The sequence below is a fragment of the Melozone crissalis genome, unplaced genomic scaffold (genome assembly GCF_028551555.1).
Source record: "Melozone crissalis strain CALT ecotype California unplaced genomic scaffold, PUWL_Pcris_2 ptg000019l_1, whole genome shotgun sequence".
Taxonomy (NCBI): domain Eukaryota; kingdom Metazoa; phylum Chordata; class Aves; order Passeriformes; family Passerellidae; genus Melozone; species Melozone crissalis.
In genome coordinates, this window is record NW_026535797.1 from 12,319,587 (window position 1) to 12,339,870 (window position 20,284).

The 20,284-nt window shown below is 46.5% G+C and overlaps 1 protein-coding gene across 4 annotated transcripts in view; it reads left to right on the forward strand.

Moving 5' to 3' along the window:
• Window positions 1-20,284, forward strand: part of SH3PXD2A (SH3 and PX domains 2A) — a 233,285-nt gene that overhangs the window by 27,071 nt on the left and 185,930 nt on the right. For 2 of the 4 annotated variants that reach the window (XM_054276800.1, XM_054276801.1), the window contains exon 2: window positions 13,775-13,855. In XM_054276800.1, the coding sequence (XP_054132775.1) occupies window positions 13,775-13,855 (81 nt within the window). Of the gene's footprint in view, window positions 1-13,774; window positions 13,856-20,284 lie in introns of those variants that run through there. The other 2 variants (XM_054276802.1, XM_054276804.1) reach the window with 1 other exon arrangement.

Consider the following 20,284-nt stretch of genomic DNA (forward strand, 5'->3'; position numbering starts at 1 on the left):
CGTCTCAGGGCTGGTGCTTATCCTCCCCTGAAACTACCAGTCTGCTCTCCAACTGGCCTCCTTTGCTTACCCTCAGGAGCAATTTGCATGGTTAAAGGGAGGAGAGACTGTGGGAGCCTGCTGGTGTCTCTCTGGCACCCAAGCCTGTGGCTTTCTCGTCTGCTAGAGCTCCTGCCATCATTTTGTGTGACTTTGTCCCTTCCATCAAGTGAGGGCAGCCACAGGGGCTGTGTCAGACAGGATTTGGGATGCCTTGTGGAACATTTGCTCCATGTTTGCTGCTTCCAGTGGAATTTGGTTGACTTGTCACAGATTTTTGCCCCAGATTTTAGTTTTTTTCAACCACGGAATCTATTCTCCTGGCCCTGGCGTGATGGATCACTCTGCTGCTCCAACTAGGGGATGTCCAGGATGTCCATTCCTTCTTCCTGAGGAGACCAGGGCAAATCCTGGAGCTGGTGGCCCAGTGGAGTTGCTGAGGGCAGTGCCCTCACATTTGACATTCTCCATCTGCTGGTGTGTGGGCAAGGATTTGTTTTTACCTGTGAGCATGCAGGTGGAAGCCAGCTCCCATCAGCAGCCTGCACACAGAGCTGGAGAAGGAGGCCCTGACCCCGAGAGCTTTCCTTGCACCTCGTGGCAGCCCCTCTGCTCCTGCCACAGGGGTGTGTGGAAGGAAGATGGAAAGGGAGGAATTCTGCTGGAGCATGGGAAGCTTTCCCTTTCAGCAGAGCCCACCCATAGCACCCATCTGTGAATCCAGTGATTTCACATCCATCTTTGTGTGGTTCCAAGGCAACAAGTGTTTCATATTTAAAGAATATTAATTTAATATTGCTGAAGCCTTAAGAAAAGGTACAGTGGGCCAAGTCCTGCTAGTTCTGCTTGCATTTCACAGGGCTGAGGAGGGTGAGATTTGATCCTCTTTGGATGTACCTCTGCTGGAGGGGCTGTTGTGGGGGAGAGGGAAGAGACAGGGGAATTACAACATTGGAAATAAAAAATCCTACCTCTGCCAGAAGCCCTTTTGCAATAAGACACTTCAGGGTGTGAGTTAAGATGCTGTAATTCACACCTCCTGCATTTTGTGGCATTCAGCCCACTGCTTCATGCCCTGCACACGGGGGTGAGGGATTTCAGCTCAGCTTGCCCCCTGGCCAGAGGTGGCTGCAGGGTTTGTCTCTCCCTGCTCTTTGCCTCTCTGCCTCGTGGTGAATTGCAGCGCTGCCTCCAGCTCCTTCCTGTTTGGCGCTTCATAAATTAGAATTTAGAATCACTCTGGGGACCCAGGTTAAAAACTTTGAATCTTTTGAATGAGGATTGGAGTCAAGTCCTTGTTTTTTTTAAAAGGGTCAGGCACATGGAAGTGTTACATCACTACCAGTGGTGCTGAGCCAGAGCTCATGTGCCCAGCAAAGATTTGGGGCTCTTCGTGTGAGTGAGCTGACTCAGCCAAGCTGCTTTGGACTGACAGTGCTGCATCACAGAGGAGACACACGTTGGTGTCAATTTGGGCATCTCTGCATCATCCTTACTGTACATCCACCTTAGCTTCAGCTTGTAGGCATTAGATGTCTGCCTGGATTTGTCTCTTCCTGCAGGCAGAGGAAGAGGCACCTCTGGAGATGGATGTGTATCCTTGGCACCTACCTTGAGAAGGATCTGAGATGAGTAGCTTTGGCCAGTTTGAGATCCCAGTTTAGGGTTGCATAAAGCTAGGACTTTTTCTCCAAATTCTGCCTAGCAAATTCCTGCTGTCTCCAGGTGCTGATGTGTTGAGTGCAGCTGTATTAGTTCTTGAAAGCCTGCTGTTACAGTCAGTGATCTTTCTGGGCTTTGGGTGGACATTTCAGCAGATTTAATAGAGTTTCTGTCTGTGCAACATACATAATTCCCTTTAAGTGGCTAAGAGTGGGAGAACATTCAGCCTTGGGAATGAAAGGAAGAGGTTTGTTTATTGTTCTCAAGCACTGTAAGCCCTGAATTTGACAGAAATGTAAACTTATAAGTCTTTTTGCTGATTCATGTTTTATTAGTGATTTTGATAGAACATATAATATGGGCATGGCCCTTAAAAGCTTATTTCTAATGGGGCACATGCTGACTTGCAGCCACATACCTTCCTTCCAAAAATGAGTAATTCCCAGGGTATGTGAGGCTTTTGCCTGAGCTGTGAAACAAGAAGGAATTAGTGTAGCCACTGCCACCCTGGCATCTCTGGCAGAAGCTGCATTTCCAAACAGCAGTGTGCATCTCTAGAGAAGATGTGGAGTTTTTTATGGGAAGAAGCTGTGCAAGTGACAAAGCCCAGCTTAGAGTGACTGAAAATCCCTGGGAGTGTTTTTCACCCCTACACTGAAAGAGTCCAGGCTCACAGCAGGAGCTCAGGTGGTGGCTTGTGCCAGGCCTTGAGCCAGGATGGGGCTGGATTTGGTGAGCGGATCCTTTGGCAGTATGGTCACAACTGCTGATAATCAGTTGCTAATTTAATGCTAATTTAGCATTCTTTTAGGGGCCTATCTCCTTTGTACCCCATGTACAAACTGCAGAGAAGCAGGTTGGGTTGGTGGGCAGTGCAGGTCAGTAGGACAGCTTTCTCCTCTGGCTGCAGAACAGCCTGGAGACTCATCTCCCAGCTCCTCAGCTGGGGCTGAAGCAAGGCAGTGGCACTGTCCTGTCCAGCAGCCATCCCTGTGCCCATCAGTTGAAGAGCTTTTCCTACCATCAGATCCTTATATTTGTAGGGTTTAAAGGGGGCAACATTTTAAGCAGAAATACCCAAAGCCTGGTATTGCTCTGGGCTGGACAAAGCAGCTCCCCCATCTCTCCCCCATCTCTCCCCCATCTCTCCCCCCATCTCTCCCCCATCTCTCCCATCTCTGGATCCTGGCAGGGCAGAGCAGTGCTCGCTCCTCCCGGAGTGCTGGAAGGTCTGGAAGCTGCTGGGCACGGCTCAGTGTCCCCGTGCCTGTCCCTGTGCCTGTCCCTGTGTGTGGGCCAGATTGCAGAGTTGGAGAGGGATGGGTTTGCACTGCCTGTGACAGTCCTGCCTGGCTGGGGCTGGAGAGGCTGTTCCTGCAAATGGGAAGGCAGGAAGCCAAGCGTGGGAAAAGGAGGGAAAAGGAGGATGGTTGTGAGAAGAGTAGGAGGGAAGGAAAGGGCAGAGACAATAGTTCAGCTTAGCAGAGAGGCAGTGATTGAGGGTGTGAGGATTTGGCACAGCATCTTCCTGTAAACCCTGAAGGTCCACAGGAAGAAGGTAATTTTGTGTCCAATTGAGTGCCGTGCCCTGCCGGGAGGGAATCCATTCTGCACTGGACTCTTGCATCAGTTCTCCTGGTTTGGCCAGAAGGCCGGGGGCTGAGGGCTGGAATAAGGAGGGTGCTCCGTGTTTGCCTCTTAGGCATTTTGCAGTGCAATTCAGTCATTGTTTGCAAGACTAGGACACAAAATCATTTTCTTCTTTCACTCTTCTCCCCACTAGAAACAGATTTCTCTAAAGCCTGAAGTCAAAGGTCACTACAGTGAAAGACATTTTTCCAGTGACTTCAGCATTGCGTCTTTCAGGGGCTGTGGAAATTTGTTCCCTTTTTTCCAGGAATTGGTTTTACATTGTCAGAATTGTTCTGTAAAGAACAAGTACATTCATTCTTTTATATTTTTATAGATATATATAGATGTAGTCATGCAGTATAATTAAAGATCTATGTGCATTGAACATTTGCAGAATGGTGTTTTATGTTTTGAGGATAGCTCCTTTTTTCAGTTGCTCTTCTATCATTTTGCATTTAAAATGCAATTACAGTTTCCCTGCTCATGGCAGGGGGGTTGCAGCTAGATCATCTTCAAGGTCCTTTCCAATCCACACCATTCTGTGATCTGTCAGCATGTTATGCTGGCAGTTCTGGAATGCTTTGCTGGTTGATGTTGATTTCACCTCAAGTTTTATCCTTTAGGCACGCATGAAAAACGTAGCTACACAAACAGGATAGAAACTAGAAGAGTTGTTTCAGAGTTGTTTTTTTTCACACTTAGAGTACTATGCCCCTCAGGTCTGGCTTTGTGAATCTGAGGGTCTGTTGGTTTACATGAACTTTTTATTTCCCTCTACTCAAAATGAGAAGAAAAAAAATCCCACTATTCTATGGCAAAATCCCAGGAGATTTCCATTATTTGGACTAAGAATGTCCCAGAGCTTTGTCATTGTTCTGGAAGGGCCTGGAGGAGTTTTGCTCATTTTCCCAGGCCCTTCCTTTGCTTTTCCAACCGCTGCATCTGGGGGTCATACGTAAGGTTACGAATCAAAGCCGGAAGATTTGCATGCTAATATAAACGACATGCAAGTGTTGCTGCAGAGCAGGAATCCTGGATGCTGGGAGCCAGAAGGGAGGCTGGGCTGTAGCAGCAAGGCCTCTTTGCAGCCCCAAGGCAGCCTGGGCAGGGAGCACTCGCCCTCTGGGCCAGTGAGGGTCTGTCGCTGCAGCAGAGCCGCTCTGGGGCTGTGTGAAACGGGCTGGGCAGCACCACGGTGTGCTGTGTCTGCGTGTGCCCACAAGCTGTGCCTGCTCCAGCACTGAGCATGAGCTCCACAGCTGGGGAAATGCATCAGCCCAGGCCTGCTGGTACAGGGTAGAAGGGCCCTTGTTCTCAGAGCAGAGAGGTGCTCCAAGAGAACTCCCACAGGCACAAATAACTCGGTGCAGGGGTGGTTGAGACATGTAGAAAACAGCAATTTCCAGGTTGTATTTTGTCTCTCTGTCTTGTCAATCTTGATGCACTTAACAGTAGCAAGCAGGTTTTTGTTAGTTCTTATTTGACCAAGCTATTCCTGTATCCCTGGCCCCAGGGCACTCCATGACAAAGATCCTTTTGCCTGAAATATGAGCAGAGCTCTGCTTGTCCTATTTTGAACATCCCTCAAGTCAATTCCTCTTGTGCCAAAATTAATTCAGCTGCTTCTGTCATAAGCCTCTTCAATTTGGCAGCATCCTTCTGATACTTTACCAATCTTGCTTTCATGTGAGGTTTGATCCAGCACCCTGAAGGGAATTAAACTCTTCCTGTTGGCTTCTGTGAGTCTAATGATGCTGTAATGGCAGTCAAAATCAGATGCATTTGGACCAGGATTGGATTTAATATAAAAACATTGCCCTCGTCTGAATGATCATCATTGCTGATGACAGCAGAGTGATCTCTTACAGCTGAACATTGCAAGATGTGTAAACTGAGGAGTGATTTTTGAAATGCTCATGCCTGCCTCAATACTTTCTTGTTAAAATTCATTTCAGTTGAAGGAGGATGAAGCCAGTTTTGAGTCGGTTTTTAAGATTTGTTCCTTGGTAGAGAAGAAGGACAGGGGAATTAAGTAATTTCATATTGGAAAGTAATTTTTTTTTAAGTGCTGTTTCCCCTTGGTGTCTGTTGTTTTCCTTGCAACTGACATGATGATGTAGGACCTGAGAAATGATTGGCTTAGAAAAACCTCCACCTCGCTTCCCCATCCAGCACTGGCCCCGAGGACTTCCACATTAAGCTGTACTCTTTGGGGGTGATAGGTTTTATTTCAGAACAACTTCAGATACAAATAATTCTCTAAAACCAGTTCAGTGAAATTGATGTAATTCCTGTATTCAAAATTGGTCAGGGAAACTTGGGGGATTTAAAATTCATGAGTCTATTTTGTCCGTTGATTGTTTCTTTTTCCAATTCTCTTTTCTTGAGTGGAGATTTTCTTCTTCCACCAGGAAATGCTCATATTTTAGGGTTGTCATGAAACACCAACCATCTGCTGAGGAGAAGGACACAAGCATTGAGTTAAAATAGTTTAAAAGTCTGAAGGCATTCAGATTTAAGAGGCAGTAAGCTGAAAAATCTTTACCTCCAAGTGCAGCTCTATAATTTTTGTTTGCTTGCCTTGCACAGCCTCTTTCAGACCTGGGTAGGGTATTTGAGAAGGCCACAAGGGAGGCAGGTTTCACAGAGAGCCTGTATGTACTTGTTTCCATTTTACATTTGTCACTCTAAGGTTCTAATGCATCTAGGCTTAGATGTTCTATTTTCTAATAACCTGACAACTCTTAAAAGGCAGAAACTGAGTCTTGTGGTTATTCTGCTTCACAAATAGTTCCATCACACGTGGAAAGTAAATGTAGGTGGATTGAGACAGACTGGAAACAGAAATATGAGTCCTCATTGTGCTCCTCACAGATGCTCCCTCTCCCTCATGTACACATGTGTAAATGTAATGGGTGGATGCTGTCCCCTTGCTTTGTCTCCTCCCCTTGCAGGGAAGCTGCTCATCTGCTTCCAGAAGCTGGGAAGTGGTAGTGGAGAAGTGACCAGTCACTAATAATGCTGTTTCTTTTTCTCTTTCTGTAAGCTGTAGTTGTTGGATATGCTGGAGTTGAGATAGCCTTGACAGGTCTTTGACATGGCCCAGGATATCAGTTAAGAGCAAATAAAACCCTGCTAATGCAGCACAGATACTGCATGTCTGCAAGAATCAGACACATCATATTCTGCTCACACACCCCCAAGGATGAACTTAAATGAAGTAATCAAACAAGCCTGGCAAGAGGCTCGGAGGTGGTTTGTAACCAAGCTGCTGGGCTCCCAGCTGTTCTAGTTCTGCAACTCTCTGGTCAAGTTACTGCCACAAAACATGGGTGCAGATTCCACTTTTTACCTTTTTATGCCTCTCATGGTCATTTACATGGCCATTTAGAGAAATACAGCAGGGTGGTTTTCTGCTTTTGGCTTATGGCTCTGAATGTGTGGGACAACTCAGAATCTTCTTAGCAGGAAGATGCTGGAGAGGCCTGAAGACTGTTTAGAAACTCAAGTTGGCAAATGCCATAAACCTGAGGGGTGAAGTGGAGACTAAATCAGAATTTGTACTGTGGGCTTTAAAACCTCATCAATGCATGAGAAAAATATGGGAGGCTAAGTACTGTCTTATTCTGCCTGTGTGACACGACGAGCTGGATTCCTCATCCAGACACAGCTCTGTTCTGTGTCTGGTCTGTCCCCCTGGAGCTAGGAAACCAGCAAAGTCATCCAGCCAGGTGCCTCCATACTCCAGTGAGTTCCTCTTCCTGTGTTCCAGGGATGTCTGCTGGCTGGCTCGAGGCAGTTGTTTGCTATTCTCATTTGTTTTTAAGTACTGGGATCTGGCAAAGAGAAAGAGATTTCACCCTGGTTACTGCTCCACCAAGAGGAAGATCTGTGCTCAGATAGGTTGCAGTAGTGATGTGGTTTTCTAAACTAGAGTGGACCCAGTTTGAGTCTTGAGAATATGACTAGATTAGGAGCTGGAAAGGAGTTTGTTTTTTTTGAGTACTCACATCAGATTTGGTGTGATATGACTGAAAAGAGAGGCAGCATTAATCCTTTTACACTGTAGCTTAGAGGTGAAACAAGATCCACAAAAGAAATGTGGAGAAAGGAAAACTCTCATATCTTCCCCTCCCTGTTTTTTTTTTCTTCCCCCTCACTTGTATGTTTGACTGTTAATTAGCTTGCAAATTTTGATGGAAACTGGAATTGCTACGTCCTGCTTTAGTTGCCTGTGTGGTGGCTGCTCACAGATGAGAACTGCCAAATGCTAGAGCTGTTCAGTTTGCTCCCTCCCAGCACAGTGTAACTCTGCTTTGCTTCCAAGACTTAGGTACATGCAACATTTGTCCATGAGACCCCTGGGTCATTTTGTCTTTTCTCAGTTACATTTTCCCCACTGGTAATGGAAACACGAGCTGGGTAGAGGGGTGTCTGTGAGAGCACATCTGGTGCATGAGACAGCCAGATGCCCCACACCTGTGTGCAGCCCACATCAGCCCCTCCTTGGGACTGCTCTGAGGCATCCTACCCTGGCAGCAGCCACCCTGCAAGGACCTTTCCTGTCTGGGGCTCCCTGGGTCTCATATTTCTTCCAAGTCTCATCTCTGTTTCTCAGCTCAGTCTTCAAAATCCTGGAGTGAGAACAGCTCGGGAGTGGGTTTGAAAATAGCCCTTCCTTGGCCCTGCACCGAGCTGAGGTACCTCAGAGACCATAGTGCTGAAAGGTGACCTCATTGCATGGCACCAGTGATGGACTTACCACTGGCTTGGGGCTGAGGGTCTGACTTCACCTCTGTGGGAATTTCCCAGATCTCACAGTGATTTTTGGGGCCTTTTGGATGTTAGTGAGCTGGGCAAGAAGCCTGTGCTGTGCTGAATCCAGAGTCAGATGTGGTCCAAGCCAAGTGAAGGCACAGGTGATGTATGCATGAGCTTACACTCTCTGTGTTTATTCCTGGAGCATTCCACCCTTCCTGTTGCCACACTGGCCCTTGTGTAGGGCAGAAATTGAGGACACTAGGGCCCCTTATCCTGGGGAAACCCCAGCTGCCAGGGGGTCTTACCGGATGGAGGAAGATACCTAAAATCCACCAAACCGCATCAGGAAGCTGAATAGCTTTGCTGCTTTGGTCTTGTGGGTACTAAAATTGCTGTCCCTAGGCTGATATCACTTCAAATCTGGATCTGGGCCAGCACCAATTTGTGCTCATCAGCACACATTTGACATTAAAAGGTTATGCAAACAGTGAGTTGGTGCAGTACTGTACTCTGGTAATTTAGGGCACAAATGAATGTTGACTTTGCTGCAGTTTAAGTTGTTTTAATGCAAACCCTGCCAGGTAAATGAAGCAGCTGAAATTGCTGCAAGCCTTGCAGGAGCTGAGTTGACTTTGCATGGAAGTGGAGCAGGGAGCATTCACATGCTGAGCTGTGCTGGTGGAAAGCTTCCAGCTCACAGGTGGTGATGGCATCTGAATACAGGGAGAAGGTGTATGTTTTCCAACTCAAACCTGATTCATAGGAGGACAAACGTCCAACACTTAAACAAGAGTCTTTGAAGAAGCTGACATTTTCCAGGATAAAGGAGGATATCACGATGGTATCTGCACACAAACTGCACCATAGTGTTGTCTTTTGCATTCCCAGAACTCTCTTAATAGCTGGTGTTTACGGTAATGACTTATTAGAGGTTAACAACACCCTCTCTAATGTGTGCAGGGATATTTCTGGTTTCTGCTTTTCAATCTTTGCCAATCGCTCTTGTGTTTGTCTATGTTCTAATCTTGGTCTCGTCACACGACCAGTTTCAGACATTTGACTTCCACTCCAGCTCATCTGGCTGTACACAACAAGGTGTTAACCTCTGAAGAAACAATTGAAAAATAGGTCACGTGAGAATAACCTGAATTTGTTACCTCTGGGGTTTGTGCTGCCTAGAGCTGGATATTTTCCAGTGAAAACAAGACAGTCAGTGATAAGGTCATGCCCAGTGACGTTAGAGTGGCTGTGTTTTGTAGTAGAAAGTCATCTCTCCTCATTGCTTGTGTAGACAGTCAAGGGAGAGCAATGCCTTCAGTTTACAATAAATTTTCTGCTCTCTGGTGGGCAAAGAAGTTTCCCAGAGCTAGAATTAAACAACAATAATTAGCAGCTGATAAAATCCCCCTGGCACCCTGTAGGCACACAGTTTGTGGGGATTGGGAGTGGGGCTGTGGCTGATCCCCATCCCCAATGGGCACAGCTGTGAGCAGCAGGTGAGCAGCATCAAGGATAACGAGCCATGGAGTGCCCAGGGGCACTGAGCAACCACCACAGGGAGCAGAGGGCACACAGGGGCAGTGCATCAACATGAGGGGATAAAAGGTTGGGCTAAAAAGCAAGAAGGGCAGACACTTGAAGCCTTCTGAAATGGTAGGATGTCACTCTTTGTGGGTTGAAGCTTTCTGAAATTGTATGGTGGTACTCTGTGTATTGTGGCAGTCTCAATGTGACGTATGCTGGAAGAGCACCCTGCACCTTCTTTCATAAGCCATGAATATTAAGAGCTACTTATCAAGCTCAGTTCCTGATTAATATTCTACAGTCTTTCAAGTCAGCTTCTTGTTTCTCTGAAGAAGGATTTATTTAAAAATATAATAATACATCAAAAAAAGACTGGACTTGGGAAATTAAAATGTGAACATTCTTAGTGGCTGGAGCACCCAATGATTGTGCAATGAGTTGTTTGTAATTTCTACTTCAATTTTCATTCATTGTTAAGGACCTTTTGTTAAAGATTTTTAAGGTGAAGCATTTGAATAGCATTTGCATTTTTACTCCTTTATGGTTATAAGCATGGCAGATACATAAAGCAGGTCTCTTTGCCTTTAGTAATTAATTACTGTAGTAATTTGGAATCTCAATTACAGTTTGGTTGTGTGTAGGAAAACACTGTGCTTACATGAAAGAGCTTGCTCCCAGGCATGTAAGGTACTTTGATTTTATCTTTTTATCAAGACAGAATGTGCCAAGGAGCCAGGACTGTCTTGTGGGCAGGACCAGCTGCAGGTTGGAGTGGTGCCTTGTGTGGCTCAGTTTTGGGGAGTTGCTGGATGCCACAGAAAGCCTTCCCTTGATTCTGCAAAAGGCTGTGAGAGCAATGCTGGCTCTGCTGGGTGTTCAAGCCTTGGGTGACTCTCCCTATTTATCTGATATTTCCTGCTGCCTCCTTGTCCCCTTGCATTTGCATGACCCTGGGCTCCCCCAGGACTGCTTTTCTCCCTCTCTCTTGGGACATTGTTGATCACTTTCACAGCAACCCATTTTAAGATCTGAGGAAAAAATAAATATGGTGAGGTAAGCTGATGTAATATTTGCTGCTCGTGAAAAGGTTATGCATCTGACCAAGGCAGCAGAAGCAAATAACTTCCAAACTCAGATCTCTAAGGGAGAGAAATGTGATATCTAAGGCTTCTGAAACCTCTAGACCTTGCATTTATAACATGGCATTTTACAAATCTTTTTCAAACCCCATTATTTTAAATGGTGGCTTTTGGGAAGCAATTTGGTTTGGGCAAACAAGCAAAAAAGATCAATAGCTGATTTAGGTTTTGCACCTGTCTCCCACCAAGCAGATTTTTAGCCCACTGGTTTTTCACTTTACATAGCACCAGGTTATGATTAAAGGCTTTTCTTGCTTCTGCTGTAATCTTTCCTTGAAATAGAAGTCAGTGTATCTGCATGCTGTCCCATCCATCACTTACTGGGCTTGAGGAGACTTCAGGCTCAAAAAGATTTAATTGCTGTCCTAAATGTGCAGCAAAATCCTGGCTTGACTGAAGTCAGTGGCAGCTTCATCCCCACAGAGCCTGAATTTCAGATCTGGGCAATGTCTGTACCATGCAGTGGGTGCTGCTCCTACACCTGTTCCCTGCACCAAATAAATCCAACCTCTTGCCCAGAATATCCCTGTGCACCCAACTCTGCCCCTCCTTGTGTCATGGAGGCGTTGTGCCACTTACTGCACCACCAAACTGGAATCTTAAAGCAGGATTGACTTCTGCTTGGATTAGGTTTTGAACAAGCAGACTTGTAGGCTGTTAAAAATTTCAGGAACTCACAGTTTCTGTGGGCTCTGAAGAGCAGCACAGAGAAGTCTGAAGTGCCATGAAATTCAAAGTGCCTGGATGTCTGTGGCATATGTGTTTTGTTTCTAGTTTCTGAAGAAAAGATGCATAATGAACGAAAAATTATAATCTTTATTTACATGTGCAATATGTTTCTCCTCCTGTCTCATTCCCTTTGTGAGAACTCAGGGCCAGAATTACAGTATCTGAAGTTGCTTTTGGAGCCTATTCAGCTCCCATCTGTCAAGATCTGTTTTTAATCCAATGGGTTTTCCATCTGAAAGTAGCTGTTGGATAGAGGATGAGTAGAAATATTTGTGTGTGAATTAGCTCAGAGTGAAGCTACAAACTTTTTTTTTTCCCACAACAAACACATGGAAAAATATTCTTCAGCGTAGTGTGGCCGGCCTGAAAATTGGCAACAGCAGCTTCCTTCCTAGGCTCTCACTCCTCTGCCTTGACTGTGTGGGTAAAATCTTTAAAGGGGACCTGAAATCTTCATTTCACACAGGCTTGTCTCCCCTCCATGCAGCAGGGCAGGGCTGATGTCACCCTTGTGTATACTGGCATTGCAGGAAGGAGGTCGGGTGGTTTGGTTTTCCAGGAGAATGATGAGATGCAGCAGAGTAACCTGGGTTTGCTGAGAGTCAGGCTCTTCCCTTTGTCAGCCCTGATGGTCTCTGCCCTGGTGGGAAGAGCAGATATGTTTGATACAATCATGAGAAAGGCCCCAGATCTCCTTAACAGCCTGTGCTCAGCATCTACATTTGTTGAGTGCCATGAAACTGGGCTGCAGGAGATGGGAGGCAGAATGCCTTGGGGACTGAATGTGATTGTAGCAGGCAGAGAGGGAAGCAGGGCTGCAGGATCTCTGTGGTTTCTCGGAGGATACCTCTCCTACTGGGAAAGAGGAAGAAAAAAACATCCACTGGTGGTCCTTGGAAAAATGTTGTCAAGGCCAATATTCAACATCCCTGCAGGGATTTTCATGCAATAATTTTTATTGGTAAAAACACAGAAGCAATTGAATCAGTAGCTTGGAAGATGGACTGGTGTCCTGGGGGAGGTGGGGAAGGAGGTGATGCTTATCCATCCCCCATTGCTGGAGACTGAGAGCTTCACTTCTGCTTCCATGGCTGAAGGGACATCTCCTGCTGCAGTGCTGTGCCTGAGGGAGGAGGAATGCTTGCCTGTTTCCTCTGCCAGATCGTTATCTCAGTCCATATGTGAAACCTGGGAATTGCTTTAAAGGCCCAGGAGCTCTCCTAGCTGTGATTTTCATTATATTGATGTCCATGGTCACCCTTGATAACTCCATCCTGTGTTTGTTGAAGTCTTCTTGTGGATCTGTCATCAAGGCAGCAGGACCAGCATTGGCCTGAGGGCAAGTGTATGAGAGCAGAACCTAGTGTATTTGTAACTTTAAAAAAAAAAAATCTTGGAGATACCAGGGTCAAAAGGCAATGTTTTCATGTTTTGTGTGTGTGTTTATATGTGTATGTACAAGTTTGCGTGTGTGTGTGTGCGTGCAAACCATTTTTATCACAGCTTCTGGCTAAACAGTATTTCTGTAAGAGAATTGTTTTGGGGATGGATTAGGGCTGGGCAAGGGAAATCCTGGGCTTTTTCCAGGTTTCTGTTGCTGTTTCCATCAATGCAAGGAAGCAGTGTCGCTCTCACTGTCCAGCTTTACATCCCCTGATGTGACTCAGCAAGAGCTGTGTGCTGTGGCAGGGTTTGGTTTCTGTCACACACGTATGGGTGTGAGTGAGCAATGGCTGTAATTCCACAATGCTGTTTCATGGCTGTAATTCCACAGCACCTGGGGAGCTGCCTTTCCTTTGGATTTCCTGTGGAACCAGAGCCACTCCTTGCTTGGGAAGGGTGGCAGCCACAGCTCCATACACAAACCTGGAGCGTGGGGCTGGAGGTCAGCACCCCCTGAGGAGCTGTTGCTGCAAGGGTGGAATAGCTCACCCAGCCATGCCTGTAGCTGGCCCTGGGACCCTCCAAAGAGGACACAAGGCAGGGTGTGCTACCACAGACCAGAAAATACGGCGTCCCTCAATTAGAGCTTTTATCCCAGGCAGAGCCAAGTCGGTGGGACCTGCTGATGGGGATGTGTGGGAGAGCACTGAGTGATCCCCCAAGACTTGTGTTGGAGGCTGCAACAGGCTTTAATTTAGGCTAGTCCTGCTCCCAGGGCTATATTCCTCAGTGGGAGTGGGAACAGCCAGTGAGAGCTGAAATTAACCTCTGTTGGCTGTTCTGCCTTTGCACGTGTCCTGTGCTTCCTGGCCCAGGCTGATTTGTGTTTTCTTTTCCCTGATCAGGTCTATATCATCAATGTAACATGGTCTGACCTGACTTCCCAGATCATCTACAGGAGATACAGCAAGTTCTTTGACCTGCAGGTAAGTCTGTCCTGTCTAACATAAAATATTATTTCTACTCATGCTTCTAGTCATGTTTCCAGCTGGGTTAATAGTGCCTTTAAATAAGGCTTTGTGCTTGTTTGGTCTGTTACATGTCATGATCTTGAAACTTTTCAGACTCTGCCCTTGTAGGGTATAAGATAAGTGGGTGGTATGCTCACAGTGAGTAACTTGCAGTGTAAAGACATTTAAAGCTGACATTTTCATGAATGGTTCCTATTAAAGAGGAGATCTAATTTTAAATACTTCAGATGCACTTAAAACAGAGAGAGCACTACATTTTGGGCCCCCAGAAACTACTTACCCAAGTAACTGAAAACAACAGAGCTTTTGCACACTCCCACAGCAGTTCAGTAACAGAGATTGCAGTGGAAACTTTCCAGTCTCTCTTCCTAACCATCTCCCCAGCCAGCCAGTGTCCTGGCTCCTGCTGTTTTGTACAGCTCCTTTCCTCTATTCTGTGCCTGTATGTTTAGATTTCATCAAAAGCTTTCTTACTGGATAGCTGCTGACCAGGGTTTGAAACTAGGAATCAGCTGCTTCATTTCTGGTAGTGCTCCCAGGTGCCTGCATGGGTAGGGGGAGCTTTGGGGCTGATGTTCTGTTTGGCAATAATCCAGATCTGCTGGTATTTTTGTATCATTGTAGCTTTGTAGGCAGCAATACTAATTGCCTGGGGTAAAAGTAAAAGCTGTTGAACTTTGGGGGAAAGGTTGGTTTTTGGACTGGAGCTTGTGTTTGGAGCTGGGCTGAGGTTACAATACCAAGTGAGTCCTTATGGTCAGTATTGAGGATGTAGCTGACTGTGCTGTGTCCTGAGAAGTAACACTGAGCCTTTTTTGTATGATAAATTAGGGAAAAAAGGGTTTTTGTTTGGGGTAACTTAAAGAGCTGTAGTTTCATCTTTGCTCCTCTTTGTTTCATTTCTGGTATTTGGAAACCTAAAGTCTGTAGTCTGTTTTGTAAGCTGTATCAGTTGTTATGGCCTCCTGGCCTTCCCTCAGTGACCATTTCTACAGCCAGTCCGAATTTCTTTATGCTGTGTAGCAGGAAGACAAGAGAGGGATGTTCTTAAGCTTCCTCTTGTGCCCATCTGCATTTCTAACTGGGCTGAAGTGCCAGGCCTGCCAGTCCCACTGCTGCAATTGTATGTCAGCATCTTCTCTGTGTCTGCTGTACCTGCTAAAGATACCTGCTCCATAGTCACAAACATTTCTTGTCAGCTTGCAAATTGTGGCCAAAACTGTTTCTTTCTTTTTCTCTCTTCTTTCTCTTTTCACCCCAGTTCTGTTTTCATGTATATGTTGTTTTGGGTCTCCCGGCCTTTCCTGGTAGGTTTGAAAAGTTCCCATCAAGTGTGGAGTTATCAATGGGGTTAGTGTGTTGGACAGGAAATGATGTCTCAATCAGGGAGTGAGTCCTGAAAGGTCCCATTGATAAGTGCAAGGGGGCCTAGCCAGTGGAAAACTCCTGCTTGCATGACGCTTCTCCCCCCACGAGAAAATACGACAAGAAAGTAACAGAATTCCCTTCTTTAACCCTTTTCCCTCCCAGGGATCTCTGTCAGGGCCAAGGCTGCATGAGCAGTGTCAGCCCCCTCTTTAGCTCTTGCAGAGTTACAGAAATTGAGGTTACTCAAGATTTGCACAGTCCTGCCATGTCTCTGTACTTTGTCCATCTGTGCCTCAGTTTCCCAGCTGTGAGATGGGGACAAGGCCCTGTGTGCTCAGGCTGCCATAATGTGCTTTTAGACTCCCAAAGGTGATAGCTGTTTTTTTATTTATCCCCTCCTAGTACTCTTTCTGGATTTTTGATTATGCCTGAGCATCTCTTAGGTGACGCAAAGGAAACTGCTTTGGATCTTGAATAGAAATTTGTGTTTCCAGCTCTAATGAATCCTGCAAAGAGAGTTGGAAAAGTAAATGAATGCTAAGGGGGACTTTGAGCAACCCTTTCATTTTGGGAAATCTATGGCTTGATGTGCAGAGATTCTTGTTCAAAGAGAAATTAGCTCCAGATCTTGGGATGACTTGTGCTTTCCAGATTTTTGCTGGAAGCTTGAACTTCTAACCCAGCACTGGTTGCACGTGGGGTTTGCGATCTCATACCATGCATGGTAAGGTGGTCTCAGCATAATCAATCTTCTTTGATAATATCCCTGCTTATCCCCATGTGGCACTTCTGGAGAGAACCAAGCAAATTCTCAGGGAGTGATGCTCAGCCAACTCACGGGCACCACTCATGTCCAAAACAGCTGGAGCCCACAGGTCTCTGCCAACTGCACTCACCCTGCTGTGTCACCAACAGAGCTGCACTTCAGGGCTTCTGAAGGCTGCACGTGTCTGCTTTGCTCTTGACTGGAAGTAGAGGAACAAGGGCTGACTTGTAATGACTTAATCAGGGCTGCAGTGGCTGCCATTGACAGTGACACTGGATCCCACCCATGGGGAAACCCAGGGGCTGCCCAGGAGCAAGGAGGGAGGAATACAGATAATTAATGTCACTACTCCATTTTCATGTTTCTTTAAAAAAGAGCCCACCCTTCCCCAAACAGCTGTCTCTGTGGGAAGTGGCTCAGTGGTTTTGAGAGCTGCAGCATTAGTAGAAGCTGCATTTTTTAAAACACTTCTTTGCAAATTCTATTAGGCACTGCAGGCGGTAAGAGGCTGCTCTGTCCCAAGGATTCAAATCCAAGGAGAGTTTGGCTGTGCTATTTCAGCAGTGCATATGCTTGAATTGGGAGTCAGGTTGTTTTTCAGTTTAGTAATAGGGCAGTAAGGATGGTCATACCAGAGGATTTGTTTGCCCCACAAAGGTGTAAGAAGTACAGCAAACAGAACCCAAAGCAGCAAACCAAGTGTCAGCCCTGTGCTGCTTCAGTGAGGGCTGGATATCTGTAAACACAGATTTTAAATTAAATTAGGGTATTGCTGCATCATTTAATTGTGCAGCCAGTCACATCTGCTCCTGAGCATGGGTCAAATGATGGCAGCAGAATACATGTGAGTGCCAGTGTTTCAGTAAATAGGATTGAAAAGATTGAATTAACTCTGCATAGATGAAAGCACTACTATAAATTGCTTGTCAAATCCAATTATCTGTTGTCTTTCACCCTGGGGAGACATTTGCACCTGAGCACCATGTGGGGTCAAAGCTATCTCCTAATGTAATATTTTGAATGTAGTTTCCTTGCCTTTGTCTGCAGTGCAGAATGGAGGAGCATGAGGAGAGTGATGTGAACATCACCTGTCAGTAGTGCTGACCCTTGTGACAGGCTGGTGTCTCACTGGGACACGTTCCCTGGATGCTGCTTGAGGTCTTCCATCATCATTGATGGATTTGCTGGTGGTGGTTGCAGGATTCTGTCCTGAGAGGATAGTTCAGTAATGCTGCTGTTGTCCCCAAAGGAGGTGAGAAAGGACAGCAGGGGTCCTTTACTGGGATAGCAGGGATAACTCCTGGCATTTCCACTGTGCAGTAAAAGACATCTGCAGATGTAAGGCCTGTGTTTTTCTTGCTGGAAAGTGCTTTTGGAGAATGGGGATTTGCAGCTGAGTGCTTGCAGTTAGAGCATGAACAGGACCTGCGCCTCAGCAGAGGGACCCGACCCTCTGCTCTGTGAAGATGGCTGGGTCTGTGTGCAGAGCTGGGGGAGGATCCTTTCTCACAGCAGGTGTAGTGCAGCTTTCTCCAAGGTGGAGCACAGCAGCTGGATTTAGCAGCATGCCACCATCCCACGTTGCGTGCCTGGCTGTGCAGGAGCGGAGCGGCATCGCCGGAGCCGCGGCAGGAATGACGGGCAGGCAGATCTCAGCCTCCCCACACAATGACACACACTGGAGGTTTGGCTGCAAGGAGATGTCTGAAATGTCACAATATTGAAAAGGAAAATAAACAAGGCTCTGTTCAAGCACTGGCTCTGTGTATCAGCAAAATATTATCTGCCCAATGTGGTTTGCTGATCTAAGCAGGTTTTCTTCAAAGTGGCACAGAAAGAGGAACTCACTAGCAGCCAATTACAGCATTAAAAAAGTAAAGACTATCAAGAATTTTATTAGGAAGAGTAAAGACCTGTAAGTTGTTTTCATCCAGATGATAAAACATCAAGAGCTTCATTTGTTATTTCTTGGGTCGTCCTGATTGTTTATAGTGCTATAATGGGGTAACAGAGCACTGGAGATGACATTAAACAAAAATGGTAATATAAAAAAACTAGTAATTGCAGTTTGTATCTCTGCTTTTCTTAGACTGAAGTTCATGTAAATGCTGCTGCTATTGATTGTTCTCCTGTTACACTATTCTGTAACAATATCCCTTTCTCCATTACCCCGAGCTGTACCAAATAGGGTAGTGTCCACTCTCATTCCCAGTTTGATTGTTACTGTGCCATGTGCCTGGATTTCACTGGGTCACTATGATTTGAAACAGGACCTGGTGGCTTTGGCATGCAGGCTTTCTGGGACAGAGCAAAGAGGGAATTCTGTGATTCTGATGGAATTGTGTATATTCACTCCAGTAGTTAGTCTGGGTTAATTGCCCAAGTGGAGACCTACAGCCCTAATTTTGGTGGTCCAGTGCAGTCTGACTCAGTAGCGATTGTTTTTGTAGGGCCTCTGATATTTCATGTTGTTTGTGCTTTTAGCTCTGCAGGAGCAGTGAATGGACAAGTTCAAGCATGCACTAAGTTTGGCAGTGGTGAGGAGTGTAGGTAAGAATGCAATGGGGCAAGTGTTCTCCTGTGTTTGCAAATGCTGACTCCTAACCCCAACCCACCAGGCCTCTAGCAGGGTGAGAGTCTCCCACTGGTCTCCCCAGCCATCCAGAGCAGTGGGTGATTGTCTCTTCTGCAGGTGCCACCCTGTGCAGAGCTCCTGCTGGCACTGTGGGCAGGGCAGGGAGGGAAGGAGGGCTGCTGCTACTGCTCCATGCGAGATGCAGCTTGCCCCTCTCCAGCGTGGGAGGTTTGTGCTGAAAGGATTCCCAGCCTCTGACGAGCTCAGGGCGTGTTTGTTGGACTGTGTGTGTGCATCTGAGGGTGCCCAAGGAAAAGGGCAGGAAAGCTGGGGGAGCAGGTGGGGTTGAATGGGACAGGGGTGGAACAGCATGGCAGGTGTTGCTGCATCAGGCTGTGGTGCAAGTGCACAGTGAAATTGGGGTTTGTCCTGCTGGGCTCTGCATGTGCCTCCCTCTGCTCTGGGCGCTGTGCTGGCCTTGGCCAGCATGGTCTGGGTTGCAAGGATCACATTTCCCCTGTTCCCATTCCCTTGGTGTTCAGCATCCTGGCCCTGCTGTAGATGCTGAGAGCTGCTGTGAAATCCTTCTCCAGACCAGGGGCCTGGCTTCATATCTGACCCGTCAGGTTCAGACCCATTGCTTGGCTTCAGAGACATCCTTGATAATCTTGCAAATGTGGGGATGGAGTTAGTGCAACAACAGTTGGGTTTCATTTATAAACAGCTTCCTTAAGAGCATTATTGAAACTGAAACAAGACTGGGAAAATTCAGAGGAAATCTGAACATGGGTCTGTCAACACATCTGTTCCCAAAGGTCAGTGCTGGCTCCTTGGGGAGAAATGGCACATCCTTTCTTCTGAGTAAACACAGTTGTTTGCTGCTGTTATCCCAGACAGTGCATGCAGTAACTTGCAGTGCAAGGTTTGCAGGGGATGCAGAAAACCAGATTTCCAGGAGGAGCCCTGCACCATCTTTGAGGGCTGACTGTTCCTCCACTGTTTTGGCAGCTCTGCTGGAGCTCCTGGTGCAGCCACGCTGCAAGACTCGGCTTCAGTAGGAGAGACCCCTCAATGCTGCTCTCAGAAAAATAGCCCAGCAACAAGCTTGTAACAGGCCTCCCCAGGGGAACTGAGATGCCCCTGGGAAAAAATTAATAGCTGACATAGTTATTGAGCTGAGAATGGTTGTTGCCAGTGATTTAAAAGCTATCCAAATACCATGTGTCCTTCTAACCCTCAATGCTTTAGGGTACCAAGTGGCTTGGGGAAGTATCTTTGTGTTCAATGAATGCATAGAGTTGTTTATAATTATAATTTCCATCATTATTTAAATGTTTGCTTGGCAAAACAATCTGTTCAGCTTCCAGTATTTGTTTTTAAAGAGACTTTGCACGTCAGACGAAGATGAGGGCCATGATGAGGAAATGGCAAAGTGCCTGCCAACCTACAACAGAGGTGCACTGAGTGGCCATGGCAAAGAACCCACAGCTGAGGGCGTGACCCAGCCTATGGGAACCCTCCCTTTTGTACTTCTTCACTTGGGTTCTGTTGGAGCATAAAGCTGCCACTTGAATATTGCCCCTAATCTGCAGCATGGGAATCTCCTGCAGGGTGGCTACAGGGAAATACTTGCTGCTCAGCACCTCTCTGGCCAGGACATGGGTGACCTTAGAAA